The 15,095-nt window shown below is 46.3% G+C and overlaps 1 protein-coding gene across 4 annotated transcripts in view; it reads right to left on the bottom strand.

The window, feature by feature from the left end:
- CCDC60 (coiled-coil domain containing 60) overlaps positions 1-14,804 on the bottom strand; it is a 58,151-nt gene extending 43,347 nt beyond the window's left edge. Inside the window, exon 1 of one of the 4 annotated variants that reach the window (XR_014559026.1) lies at positions 13,132-14,804. Coding sequence is in view for 2 of the 4 variants with exons in the window: in XM_083717203.1 (XP_083573329.1) it covers positions 13,132-13,416 (285 nt within the window). In the remaining 2 variants the exon portion in view is untranslated. The remainder of the gene's footprint in view (positions 1-13,131) is intronic. The other 3 variants (XR_014559027.1, XM_083717203.1, XM_083717204.1) reach the window with 3 other exon arrangements.
- Positions 14,805-15,095: the final 291 nt, after the last annotated feature.

Here is a 15,095-nt window from a genome sequence, read left to right as displayed (position 1 = left end):
GCCGCTTGCCCCGAGGAGGAGGAGGGCAGAGAGGCGAGGAAAATGCAACATGGCCCAGCAGCTGCAACAGCAGCAGCGGCGCTGTGAGGAGGGGCTGCCTGGCGCGCCCTCTGCGGCCCTGACACGCGGGGACCGCAGCGAGCACTGAGAGCCGCTGCCTGCCGGACGCCTTCAGCCCGGACACGCGCACAGCTCGTCGGTTCCGCGAGACATGGGGCTCTGCTACAGCCTGCGCCCGAGGCTCTTCGGCGACTCCGGAGGCGGCGAGCGCCCCCCCCCAGATGTTGTGCCCGGTGCGGCCGGCCCCCCCTGCACCCCCCACACTACGCCACTGGTCTGCCCCAAAGTTCAGAGGCAGTATTACTTCTGAATGCCAATGGCTGGGAACTACGGGAGGGGAGAGGGCTCTTGTTCTTGGATTCTGCTTGTGGGTTGAACACAGGCATCTGGTCGGCAGCTGTGAGATGAGGATGTGGGGGTTAAATGGGCCGTTAGCCTGATCCAGCTGGTCTTCTAATTTTCTTTTTAAAAATTCCTTTTTTAATTTTTCATTAATTATTTCAGCATCACATTTTATAAAAAAAAACATATCATCCCGTTTCCCCCCTCCTCCCGCCCTAAAAACCTGACCCACCCTCCCCTCCCCCCCCCCGACTTCCCTCAGCTCCTCTCTCTGGTTTATCAACCTATGTTATTTCCTGCATGTTACAAATCCTTAATTTATCTATCTGAGTGTTATCAAGAAAAAGTTTGTGAATGTTTATTCAAAGCCTGCCAAGGAGTCCAGTTCATTTTGTTGTTTCTTTAAATACTTTGTAAAGGGTTCCCATTCATCTTTAAAAACACAGTTATCCTTGTCATGTAGTATGTGTGTCAATTTTGCCAATTCTGCATAATCCATCAATTTCTCTTGCCATAGTTCTTTAGTCGGGATTTCCTCATTCTTCCATCCTTGTGCTATTAAGACTCTTGCCACCGTTGTCGCATACATATATTTTTCAATTTCCTTGGCAGGTCTTTTCCTACAATCCCTAACAAAAATGCTTCAGGTTTTTTAACAAATGTTAATTGGAACATTTTCTTCAGTTATATATCATTTCCCAAAACTTTTTAATTTCATTACAATCCCACCATATATGATAAAAAGTTCCTTCTTTTTCTTTGCACTTCCAACACATATTTGAACTGGTTTTGTACATTCTTCCTAGCTGTATTGGTGTTATATACCATCTATACATCAACTTCATATAATTTTCTTTCAGTAAGGAGCAATCTATAAATTTTAAATCAATTTTCCATAACCTTTCCCAATCTTCCAGCATAATATTACGGCATATATCTTGTGCCCATTTAATCATAATTGATTTCACCTCTTCGTCTTTCGTCTCCCGTTCCCTCAGACAGTCTTCTGATTTTCTTAAACAATACACAAACCGAAACGGCAGCCATCCTTTCAGAATTTGCACTCCTTCAAAGTTTGCAAATGCAGTTCTGTGCGCACATTGGGGCAAAGTCTGCCTCAAAATACATAAAATAACATAGAAAGAATGTGCAAGAATGTAAGCTGAGCCTGCTGGATCGGGCCAATGGAAAACAGTTTTGCAAAAAATATGTGCTTTAGGGGAAAAAATTGTATACACAAATGTGTATATTGGGAAGATATCACACCGAAATGCTGATGGATGAGCCACAAAACCCATGCTTGCCCCTCCTGTACATAGATATTTCTGCAACACACATAGGAGGCAGGGACATGCAGTGACATTATGTATATTTAAAAAGGCAAAGAATAGAAGCAGGTTGAGGCTCTGAAAGACAGAGATACAGCAGTTTAGAGAAAACCTGAGACAGAGAGAAAAGAGCTCTGGAAAATTAGAAGCATCCAAATGATCATTCCGACTAAGCATTAGGAAGAATTTTCTGACGGCAAGAGCTGAACAACAGTGGAAGCTTGGAAGATAGTGGATTCTCCTTCATTGGAGGTTTCCAACCAGAGGCTGGATGGCCATCTGTCAGGGATTCTTTAGCTGTGATTCCTGCATTGTTGGACCCGTTAGGATCTCCCAACTCTGTCTTGGGGTGCTTCTCTGGAGATTTGATGGGAACCAGGCAGAGGGCCTTCTCGGTAGTGGTGCCCACCCTGTGGAACACCCTCCCATTAGATGTCAAAGAAATAAACAACTATCTGACCTATATTTTATTTTATTTATTTATTTATTTATTTCAAAGCACTTATAAATTGGAATATGTTTTTTAAAGACCTTGAGGCAGTGTACAATGGGGGGGGGAGTACAATTAAAACGAAAATGCATCCTAAAACTGATAAAAATGCAGTCTAAAAATACTTAGGAGCAAACAAGAACAAATAAAAGATTCAGACCCACAAAACAGGGGCTGATTCAATGGGTGATAATAATGATAATGATAACGATGAGGAGGAGGATAATAATAATAATAATAATAATAATAATAATAATAATAATAATTGTACCCCGCTCATCTGTCTGGGCTGCCTGAGCAAAAAGATAAATCTGTATATGCCTTATGCTCACCTTTAATATCTGTAAATAAAAGCACATTACAGAAATGCCTTCAGCCATCTTTCTCCCCAAGGGAACGAAGGCCTGATAAACAGAGCCCCGGGATCTTGTCAAATTGAGAAATGCACAGCAGTATGTTCTGGTTTAAATTTTGTTATATATAAAAAAATTGTAGGAAACATGAGATCTACTGCCTTGGAGGATGCTGGTCTCTCGCTTGAACCCGGCCCCGGAATAACTTTATGCTGACATGCAGAAGGAGTGGTCCTATCGCAGCAAAACTGCAAAGCATCACGAGAACTGTCCGCACTTTGGCCCACTGGTACAGGCTTACTGTCACCACACAGGCATCCTCCTCGCCATTGTTATTTGACCTTCTGAAAGAGAACTAATCGCTGCTGACATTTTGTGATTGTAATGACAGCTGCAGGCAGAGACTGTATCATAATTGCAGCCTAGGAGCCTTAAAACATTCACTCGGCTTCGATTTCTAGGTTGTGTTCCATTAGTCCCGGGGCCTTCATGTCACAAAGCCATTAAATCATTGTTTTCACTTGACAGTATCATCTTTAGCCAACCCTGCAGTGAGGGGAGGGCGGTTGGGATTACAGTGTTTCTTAAAACTCGCGGCGAGGGCAATTGACTGTTCTGAGCAATCGGGCTCAAGGAGAGTCATCCCAAGGCCAGGCTCCTGCCAACCCTGTCGGCCAAAAGAAGGAACGCTCCAGAAGTGCTTAAGTTTTCTGTACAGTGGTACCTCGGGTTAAGTACTTAATTCGTTCTGGAGGTCCATTCTTAACCTGAAGCACCACTTTAGCTAATGGGGCCTCCTGCTGCCGCCGCACTGCCGGAGCACGATTTCTGTTCTTATCCTGAAGCAAAGTTCTTAACCTGAAGCACTATTTCTGGGTTGGCGGAGTGTGTAACCTGAAGCGTATGTAACCTGAAGAGTATATAACCCGAGGTACCACTGTACAAAACCTACTGGTTTTGGGAGACTTCAACGTCCATGCCGATGCCGCTCCCTCCTCACAGGCTCTGGACCTAGTGACTTCCATGGCAACACTAGGGCTCTCCCAGGTTGTTTTGGGCCCCACTCATCAAGCAGGCCACACGCTGGATCTGATCTTTGGGGCTGGCATAGATGTGATCATGCTCCCTGCTGTGGAAGTGCCATGGTCTGATCACTATGCTCTGAAAGCCAAGATAGACTTCCCGCTCCTCCCCGGCTCGGGTGGCGAACCTATTTGGGCTCGTCCGCGAAAACTGATGGATCCTGATAGATTCCGACAAGCCTTGCGGAACCCTGCTCCTCCTGGCGACTCATTAGATGACCTTGTTGAGGACTGGAATAACCGGCTCTTGGCAGCCATTGATGAGATCGCGCCTAAGCGCCCTCTGCGACCCCGTCGAAACCGGGCCCCTTGGTTTACTGAGGAGCTCCGGAAAATGAAGCGGGATCTCAGACGGCTAGAGCGAGTATGGTGACGGACTCGTGACAGAGCCTCAAGAACATCTTATAGGACGCTTATGAAAGCCTATGAGATGGCTATGAAAGCTGCTAAGAAATCTTACTTTGCAGCTTCCATTGCATCCGCTAGCTCTCACCCGGCACAACTTTTTAAAATAATTAGGTCAATAACGTCCTTAGGAGGACAACCAAATTTAAGCACAAATTCGACCCACAGCTGTGAGGCATTCACGAGTTTTTTTGCGGAGAAAGTCCTGTTGCTCCGCCGTGACCTCCCTGCCAATTTAGATACAGTGACTGAACTGGAGGCCCCCTCGACTGACTTCAGGTCCAGTGTTGGACCATTTCGATCGGATACTCCCTACTGATGTGGATAGATTCCTCCAAGTTGGTAGGCCCACCACCTGCCTCCTTGATCCATGCCCGTCTTGGCTGATTAGGAAGTGTCCAGATGTTGTGCGGACCCCCCTGGTTGAAATTATCAATTTGTCCCTTGACACGGGGACATTCCCAGGGGAAATGAAGGAAGCAGTGGTGTGTCCACTCTTAAAAAAAACTTCATTAGATCCCTTAGACCTATCCAATTACCGCCCAGTTTCAAATCTTCCATACCTGGGTAAGGTAATTGAGAGAGCGGTTGCTGAACAGCTTGGTAGGTTTCTGGAGGAAACATCGGCATTAGATCCATTTCAGTCCGGTTTCCGTCCTGGTTTTGGGACGGAGACGGCTCTGGTTGCCCTAACAGATGATCTCCGTAGACAACTGGATCGAGGCGGGTCAGGACTGCTGATCCTTTTAGATTTGTCAGCAGCCTTTGACATGGTCGATCATGATCTTCTGGACCACCGCCTTGCAGACGTGGGGATACAGGGCATAGCCCGTAACTGGTTGTGCTCTTTTATCTCTGGTTGGGGACAGAGGGTGGCACTAGGGAGGGAAATGTCGTCGTGCCACTCCTTGGTGTGTGGAGTGCCGCAGGGCGCAATTCTCTCCCCGATGCTTTTTAACATCTTTATGCGCCCCCTTGCCCAGATTATCCGGAGCTTTGGGCTGGGCTGTCACCAATATGCTGATGACACTCAGCTCTATCTGCTGATGGATGGCCACACTGACTCAGCCCCAAACACACTGACCAGATGCTTGGAAGCTGTGACTGGATGGTTTCGTGGGAGCCGATTGAAACTAAATCCTTCGAAGACAGAGGTCCTATGGCTAGGTCGGGATGACATGGGGATGAGGGAGCAACTCCCTTCTCTTGCGGGGGCCCAATTAGTGCCATTGCCTTCCGTTAAGAGTTTGGGTTTAATCCTTGATGCCTCCCTTTCCATGGAGGCGCAAGTTACAGCAACAGCCAAGGCGACATTTTTCCACCTTCGCCGCATCAAGCAGTTGGTCCCTTACCTTTCCCACCCTGACCTGGCCACAGTGATCCATGCGACGGTCATCTCCAGGCTTGACTACTGTAATTCGCTCTATGCGGGGCTGCCCTTGAAGCTGTCCCAGAAACTCCAGCGGGTACAGAATGCTGCAGCGAGGCTCCTCACGGGGTCTCTGCCATGGGAGCATATTCACCCAGTGCTTTTCAAGCTGCACTGGCTCCCGGTGGAGTACAGGGTCAGATTTAAGGTGCTGCTTTTGACCTTTAAAGCCCTTCACGGCCTAGGACCCTCGTACCTATGGGACCGCCTCTCCTGGTATGCCCCACGGAGAGCCTCAAGGTCCATAAATAACAACACCCTAGTGGTCCCAGGCCCTAAAGAAGTTAGATTGGCTTCAACCAGAGCCAGGGCCTTTTCAACTCTGGCTCCGGCCTGGTGGAACGCTCTGTCTCATGAGACCAGGGCCCTGCAGGATCTGATTTCTTTCCGCAGGGCCTGTAAGACAGAGTTGTTCTGCCTGGCCTTTGGCTTGGAGCCAATTTGATTCCCTCCCTCTCTCCCCCCCCCCCCCGCTTTTTTCCTTTCTTTTCCTTCTCCTCCTGCGATGAGGCTACATTTTAATATTTTAATGTTCCATTATTTTAATGTTGTATTTTATTTTTGTTTTTAAGTTGTAATCATTCATCTTGTTTTTATTATTGCTTGTAAGTCGCTCTGAGCCCGGCCTTGGCTGGGGAGGGCGGGGTATAAATAAATTATTATTATTATTATTACATGTATTTTGTACTCGGACTGCAAAGGCCGATGGCTGATGCAAACATCTAACTATCTAAAAATCAGGTGCTTAGCTTGGGATCACTGCCTTGCCGTCACGAAGCGGCTTGAATAACTCAAAGAGGCTATGAACTATGCTGTGCAGGGCACCCAAGATGGACAGGTCATAGCGGAGAGTTTTGACCAAATGTGATCCACCTGGAGCAGGAACCAGGAAGCCACTCCAGTATCCCTGCCAAGAAAACTCCATGGACAAAGACAACAGGCATATAAGAATTATGGTGCTGGAGGAGACTCTTGAGAGCCCAATGGACTGCAAGATGATCAAACCTCTCCATTCTTAAGGAAATCAGCCCTGAGTTCTCACTGGAAGGACAGATCATGAAGCTGAGGCTCCAATACTTTGGCCACCTCATGAGAAGAGAAGACTCCCTGGAAAAGACCCTGATGTTGGGAAAGATGGAGGGCACAAGGAGAAGGGGACGACAGAGAACGAGATGGTTGGATAGTGTTCTCGAAGCTACCAGCATGTGTTTGGCCAAACTGTGGGAGGCAGTGGAAGACAGGAGTGCCTGGCATGCTCTGGTCTATGGGGTCACAAAGAGTCAGACACGACTAAACGACTAGACAACAACAACAAAGCTTGGGAATGCTCCTGGATGCCAAGGAGGTTGCTGTAACAAGAAATGCCTGTCCCCACCACTTTCCTGGGTAGAACAGGTGTTAAGCTAAAGGTAAAAAGGTAAAGGACCCCTGGACGGTGAAGTCTGCTCAAAGGCAAATATAGGATTGCGGCGCTCATCTCACTTTCAGGCCAAGGGAGCTAGTGTTTGTCCACAGACAGTTTTCCGGGTCATGTGGCCAGCATGACTAAACCGCTTCTGGCACAACGGAACACTGTGACGGAAACCAGAGTGCACAGAAACGCCATTTACCTTCCTGCCGCATTGGGACCTATTTATCTACATGCACTGGTGTGCTTTCGAACTGCTAGGTTGGCAGGAGCTGGGATGGAGCAACGGGAGCTCACCCCGTCGCAGGAATTCGAACCGCGACCTTCCGATCAGCAAGCCCAAGAGTCTCAGTGGTTTAGACCACAGCGCCACCCGCGTCCCCAAGGTGTTAAGCTACTACTGCACTGAATCAGTGTCCACAATATTGGGGTGGGGGACCAAACCAGAACAGGTTGACTCCACCTATGGTGGCACCTCACCCCCAGGTTCCGCCTCCACTTAGGTACCCTACCACCTTTCAGGGACTGGACTGAGAAGGAATGGTGGAGACCGCCTCCTCCCCCCCTTGAATCCTCCAGGGAAGAAGAAAACAGTATAGATTTAAAACAGACTGGAAAACTCAGAGGAATGTCAAACCAAAAGGTATTTAGGGAATGGAAAATATATAAAGAATACCGGTACTTGAAAACGTACTGTACGAACAATAAGATACTTGCAGAAATAGAGAAATAGATACTGATAACCAAGAAATATTCAAAATTTGTATATGGATTATATATCTATATACAAAATAAAATAATACAATAATAATAAAATAATGTATAAATCTGTGCAAGGAATACAGATAACATAAGTACTGTAGTTTCATGAGAATTATTGGAAGTTACATATTTTAATTTGTTATGTAAGTGTAATATACAGTGGTACCTCGGGTTAAGTACTTAATTCGTTTCAGAGGTCCATTCTTAACCTGGAACTGTTCTTAACCTGAAGCACCACTTTAGCTAATGGGGCCTCCAGCTGCCGCCGCGCTGCCAGAGAACAATTTCTGTTCTCATCCTGAAGCAAAGTTCTTAACCCAAGGTATTATTTCTGGGTGAGCGGAGTCTGTAACCTGAAGTGTATGTAACCTGAAGCGTATGTAACCCGAGGTACCAATGTCTTGTATTTGTTTGTTTTTCTAACTTTTCTTACTTTATTGTTTATATTCATCTGTATAGTCTTTTGTACTATATGTTATGTATATTTGTCTATGTGACAATTAATAAAGATTTTCTAAAAGAAATGATAAAAAATACAACAGTGGTTTGCAGAAGGTCAAAGATCAGAGACAGAAGAGGGAGCAAAGCTGGAAGATAATGGGAGAAGGGGAGGAGGGAGAAGCAGAGCCGGAACAGCTGGCTGACACATTATCATTAGAGAGCATTCCAGATCCCCCTTCCCCCAGAACCCGGCAGGCAGTGAAAGTAGGAGAGCAGAGAGCTAAGAGGCAATTGACCTTAAGCAGCCACTGTAAGGCGGGTGGTGGTGTTGACGAGTGAGAAGGGAAGGGGGGTGAAGATTACTCGGAGCAATGCCATTACTCCAAGAGGCTAACTTTCTAAGCCCTTCTCTGTGCATATTGCATAAAAGACTTTGGTAAGGAGCTTTCCCTGTCTTTCTATCTCTGGTAGCCAGCCATGGGTAGGTGGGCTGGTGGTAGTAGGATTCCCTGATGCCTGACAGCACCCTACCTGGTCCCATGATCATAGTCCACCCCGGGGCTACACCCACTTGTGCTTCAGTAAAGTTCATTGCAGAAGATCGTCGGGGAACTTCAGCCGTTTCAAAATGCAGCTGCCAAACATGTGACTGGAACCAAGCAGATGGAGCCTATCGCTCTGCATATTCTCTCACCTGCCTCGACTACCAATTTACTCCTGAGCGGTTGTCCTTATCTTTAAGGACCTAAATTCTGTACCTTGAAATTGCTTTCTGAACGCAAGACGTTCTGTCTGAAACAGAAAGAGCCTTGGGGACTCCTTACCCCTCGGCTGTGTGACTGGTGCTCTTGTGTATCAGCCATGGTGACTGCAGGCCTGGGATGAAGCAAGAACGAGAATTTACTAAATGACTGGCATGCTGCATAAATGCACTTATTTTGCTTTGTACCCTGAACTGGTTCTGGGAGAGGAACGGATTTGGATCACTTAAGGAAAAGCGCTCCACAAAATCTCTCTCCTTTGAAAAAATGCACTTGGCTGCATTTTGGCTACACGCCAATGCAAAAGATCATTTTTCCACAGCTGAAAACCAAGAGTAATAACAACATTTCCATCCCAACTTTCCCCCGAAGAGCTCAAGGTGGCATACACAGATATCCCACCTGTCTCCATTTTATTCTCACAACCACCCTAGAGTCATAGAATTGTAGAGTTGGAAAACTTGTCATGTTTCAAATAGTTTGTCGTGGGGCAAGCTTAGCAGCTGCGCTGAACAGGCAGGGAAAAAAACCACATCGGAAAATGCAAGTGTACATTAAAACTGAGCATAAACCATCAGCATTAAGGGGCCACTCGGAAAGGCTGATTCACAAAGCCATCATGCTGGCAACATGACAAAAGCGAGCCAGAGGTCATTTGGCAGAAAATATCGGGAAGCATTGGAAATGGTCAGGAAAACAAACAGACCCAAGGCGTGAGTTACATACCCTTGGCTAAGGAGTCCTCCATTTCTCGTTTTTCATAGATAACTGTCATGGCTAACTGCTATGGCTGGCTGCTTGATGACACCGAAGGACAAAGCCATCCTCTAGAAATAGCTCTGATGATGGTTTAAAAATGAGCTCATTTTTCCAGGCCACTTCTGAACTTTGCCCACAGTAACAACGGCGGGCTTTAATTACACAGAGCAAATGGCCAAGTGTTAAGGAAGTGTGTGCCAGTTGTGCAGTGAAAAGCCAAAACAGCCTTGATCCCGGAGACGGTTCAGTTGTCAAAAACTTCAGACATTACTCTCTCCCGTCTGGGAGACATAACAAGCGGCCTTTGACAGAGATTGAAACATATGGGAATATAATGATCTTCGTATGCCTCTGATTGTGGGTTTGATCCTGCTGAAGACAACCCCTTTGAGCATACGGTACCTGCACCACGCCAACTTAAACTTGCTTAAGGGTTACCCTCTCCGACCCAGAATCTACTGGGAAATGAAGTTCACCCAAGACGACTAGGGGTCCAAATTATTCTCCTTTACACCTAGCCAAATTGAATCTCCCAGAGACTCTAGCAGCTAAACTCAGCCTTGCAAATGGGCATACAAAATTTACTAGCCTTCCTCCCCTTACTAGCCCCCCCTTTTTTACTACTTTCCAACAAGTACCTGTTAATTCCGACTGAAATCAAGATACACTGTGCCCATAGCATCCCCCTGATCCACCAAAGCTGTAACTCTATCAAAAAAAGAAAAAGAAATGAGATTGGTCTGGCATGACTCGTTTTTGAGCAATCCATGCTGGGTCTTAGTAATCACAGCATCCTTCTCTAAATGCTCACAGGCGGAATATTTAATTATCTGTTCTAGGACCTTTCCTGATATCAAAATCATGTGGTTGAGTCTTCTTCCCCTTTTTGAAGATGGGGACAACATTTGCATGCCTCTGGTTTGCAGGGACCTTACCTGTTCTCCAAGAATTCTCAGTTTTATTTTCAAGATCTTTTCTAATAATAATATCTGCTCTGACTGGTAATTTTAATGCATATATTGTGCAAACTGATTAAAGGTTTTGAAAATTCAGCAGTATATAAATCCTTTAAGTAAATAAACGAAACAGCATGCAATAAAATGTCTGCCAAAGCTTCTAAAGTCGTTCCTTGGAAGTCAAACAGCTTAGTTCCCGTTTTGGCTCCCGAATGTCGCAAACCCGGAAGTGATTGTTCCAGTTTGTGAACTATTTCTGCAAGCTGAACGTCCGATGGGGCTTCTGATTGGCTGCAGGAGCTTTGTGCAGCCAATCAGAAGCTGTGCTTTGGTTTTTGAACATTTTGGAAGTCGAACAGACTTCTGAAACGGATTCTGTTTGACTTCCAAGGTACAGCTGCACTGTTCTGACCAAGAAAGATTAGGCTAAAGAGCCCTTTGTCCTCTTAGCACATGAGGGAATGAGTCACGACTACTGACCCCACAGCCCCCACTTAATTCAAAGCCTGCCAACTACAGGTGCAGAAATTACGCCAGTCAACAAAAATGGCTCCATTTTCTTCCTGGATAGATGTAGTTACCCATCTCATTACCCATCTTCTTTCTGTATAGCACACAATTACCCAGCGGGGTCTGATTACAAGCGCAGAGCAGGCTTGAAGCATCCATGATGCTCCAAATTGAAAAGAACAGAAATGTTTTGAGTGTGTCCAAAAAAGAAAAAGAGAGATAAAAAAAAAGAGAGAGGAAAAAGTCACCTTTCTTTACTTGGAAGAAGTCAACAAGCCGGCTCCTGGGTATCGCAGACAAGCTTGCCATGGCAATTAACTCTCTGAACGGATAAAAAGGGGGCTAATATCCCCTTGTGCCGGCTCACTAAGGAATCAAACCAGACCTTTTAACACAGAGCTTGGAACACTCAGGTAATCAAAAAGCCTGTCTGGGGACGCAACGTTCCTTGATTTTCAATGAATCAGAGCTGCCTGCCTAATGCACGCCCATCTCTGGAGAGCAGAAGCCGGGATTCTAAAACCAAAATGGGTCATTTCACTGTCCTTAAATGAATACTAACAGGGCTCTGCTGGGCCATTTGGGGACAGCTGTGGAAGAGAGGGGGGGCGAGAACTGACTGCATTCAGCAAGCACTTTCAGGAGTAGGCTAGAGGCACTGTACTCTAAAAACCGAGTTAAACATGGAGGGGAAATGTTGGGGCTAGGCCAGCACTGAGGGTGGCCAACCCCAAACTCACACCTGAGTTTCTGAACCCGACAACGCAGGCTCTCTGAGGGGCACAAATTGTCTTGTTCCATTAATCAGCCAGAAAGAGAGGTTCCTGGTATCTATATATGAAGGAACAACCATCAGTTGCTTTGGGTGCCTTGTAAAGACGTATTTTTTAAGCCCAGGATTTCCCCGCCATGTAAAATCAGACCCTGTTTTTATCTATGCGGATCCCCCAAATTTCACCTTTATTTGCTTTTATAACACTCTTTTAATTGGCCTTCCATTGTTGTTGTTGGTATTCAAGTATTTATTGGTCACCTTTTTGCGTGCAGCCCTCATAAGGAGGCACCTTTATTCAGATGGGAAATATTACGATACATTAGAAGCAACAAATCCTAAGAGGCTCAGAAAGCAGAAAGCACTGTTACGGAAAGGCAGCCTGGAACAGGTACATTTTGGAAGGCCTGTTTGAGGACGTGTGCAGTTAGGTTGGAAGGGAATTTCATAGCAGTGGAGCCACCACCAAAAAGCCTCCCCCCTCACACACACCCCTAGCTTATCTTAGTGCAAGCAAGATCACAGGGGCGAAGGTAGCTCTTTAGTTAAACTTGAAAGCCCTTTAGATAAACCTTTAAAACTCAGGCCCAGGGGCCTCTTCAGGTCTCTTTGCCCAGGATTCAGAATCTAGCAACCAGTACTACCTGCTGTAATAATCATGTCTCACATGTAACAATAATATTATAATTTATTATTTATACCCCGCCCATCCGGCTGGGTTTCCCTAGTCACCATCCTTATCTTTTATTGCGCTAGCCATAGACCATGGCATCATTTGGAAAAATAACAAAAGGAAAAACATCAATAACCATAAAAATCATCAGGCACCACACATACAATATAAACTATGGTCACAACTACTAAGATTGTTTGTTGCATAAAATAGAATAGCAGAAGATTCTCTAGTAAATGTGCAAAATTAAATATCAGAATCCCCTTTGCAGTTGACTGATGTTTTGGGTTTCCCCAGTCACTCTGGGCAGCTTGCAACAGATTAAAAACAGAATAAAACATCAATTATTTAAAAACTTCCCTAAACAGATGTCTTCTAAAAGTCAGCTAGTTGTTTATTTCCTTGACATCTGATGGGAGGGCGCCACCACCGAGAAGGCCCTCTGCCGGGTTCCCTGTAACATCACATCTCGCAGTGAGTGAACCGCCAGAAGACCCTCGGAGCTGGACCTCAGTGTGCGGTTTCTATGGCTTAATGAGGTCCACCACCTACTTTTTAATATCACAAGCAAAGAACATACTAAGAGAGCACTGTGCTTACCAGAGGGAGCTGTCCAAGACCGTAGAGGGTGAGTTTCCTTGGATCGAGGTAAAGAGGGTCCCCAAAATCCTGATAGGGCTTCCAGCTGGGAGTAAAGTAGCCTTGTTGCGTGAGCTGTTTGATTCTCCGATGGTAGTTCTCCCGGAAGACCTGCTCTCTCGTGACATCCCAGCAGTTGTAGATGGTGTTGCTTCGAGCTTGGACCTTGAGGCCTTTCTGACTGGGGATGGGCAGAGGCCGGATCACGACAAAGTAACGGGGATCTGACTTTGGGTGCATAGGCATATTGACGGTGTTGTAGAGCCACCTCACTTCCTAGGAAAAACCACTCCTTTAACTAGGCCTCTGAACCTTCGTTTCGGTTACCGTAACAGTACCCTTTCTCACATGCACCTCACACCACAAACAGCGCCTGGAAGGATAAAATGCAGCTTCAAAAGATAAAGGCTGCGGATTTGGGGGGGGGGGTTAGCCACTCGCAAGTAGGAAATAACAACAAACGCACACCCCCCGCTTTCGATTCACATCAAACTAGGACCATGATTCCACTAAGCGAGTCGGGCTGCTGAAAGGAACTCAGGTATAAACATCTCTGTGCCTTGGGAACCCAAAGAAAGGTAACTAATTGAAAAGGCAAGGCAGATTTGACAGCCTCGTCTTTGTCCAGGGCTGACTGACAGCAACTGCCCGCAATTAAAATGCCAGCAAGGCTGCACAATTCCCCTTCAGATCCAACTACGAACTGCCACCTGTCTCAAACCACTCCGCTCATCATTTCTCTTAAGAAGTTGCTAAACACAGGCCCTGGGGTGGGTGTAGCCTCACCCCAACACAAATCCAGTCCTTCCTGAGGCCACTCTACTGCCCTACTGATCAATCTTCCTACTGCTAAAGACAACCAGATCTCAGCTCAAATTATCCTCTTTTCTTTTTAAATAGATTCTAACCCCGAGGTTTTCCCTACCAACCAACCCCACTGATTTCCCCTTTTTTCCTAGAGTGCTAACTCGAGGCCCAAATACACCCCACCTTTAAAAAATAGGACAAGATTCTAGTCCCTAAGACTTCTCGACCATTTCCTGTTTGAGATTCCCAACGCCAGTCGCCAGCTGGCATCACCTCCACTGAACCCTCTTTGCTATAAAGACCCCCTGAATTTGAGACTTCTTTCCCAGCCCCCTCCTCTCTTTCAGAAAGCCCTAACTGGGACGACCCTTCTTACTGAATGGATTATTTACAACCAAGCTCAGTCCCAGAGAGGGAGGTTTCATGAAGTGAAACACACCCTTAAAAGACCCTAACCCTCCTCCCGGACCCCACAATCCCTCCCCCACCCCGGAAACCCCCCGACGTCGCTTTCAAGGCCTTCCCCCCATCTAGAACTTGAGCGCCTTCTCAGCCCCAGCTGGAACCCTCACAGTGGGGAGGGAGCGAGGAGGAAAAGGCGTCGCCTGTTGCCCTTGGAAACCGCTTGCGAACGCTCCGGCGCCGGCTGGGAATGGTCGCTCGTCCCTTTCCGTAGTCATGGTAGCGGCGGCGCGCTGAAGCTGTTTCCGCCCTTACAATTTTGCCCTCACTTGAATGAATGAGATGGGCGATCCTATCGCTCGGTAGGATTGCGTCCTAAATGAACTGAGAATCCCTCGTGGCAGAATGGAAACAAGAACTTTCTATTCATGGCTTTCTCTCCCCCGTTCATTGTAATTTCTTTTAAATGACCTCATATGGTTTATTTTAATTACGTATTGGTGAAAATAGAAGGGTCCGTGGAAGCATGGGCGTAGCCAGGATTTTTGTTGGAGTCTTTGGCCTTCACAGAAATTTTCTTTTAAGCCAAGTGGTGCTTGTATTCGTTTAAAGGTGGAGATTGGGGGAGAAGAACCTCTTTTACCTTTTTTCGAGTCCTCTAACTCGAAAATATGGGTGGGGAAAAAGTTTTCTCTCTCCCTCCTAAGGCTAGATCT

The sequence above is a fragment of the Podarcis gaigeae genome (genome assembly GCF_964106915.1).
Source record: "Podarcis gaigeae genome assembly, chromosome: 16".
In the NCBI taxonomy this organism is placed as follows: domain Eukaryota; kingdom Metazoa; phylum Chordata; class Lepidosauria; order Squamata; family Lacertidae; genus Podarcis; species Podarcis gaigeae.
The sequence above is the reverse complement of the archived record's forward strand: the minus strand, read 5'-3'. Positions and strand labels throughout refer to the sequence as shown.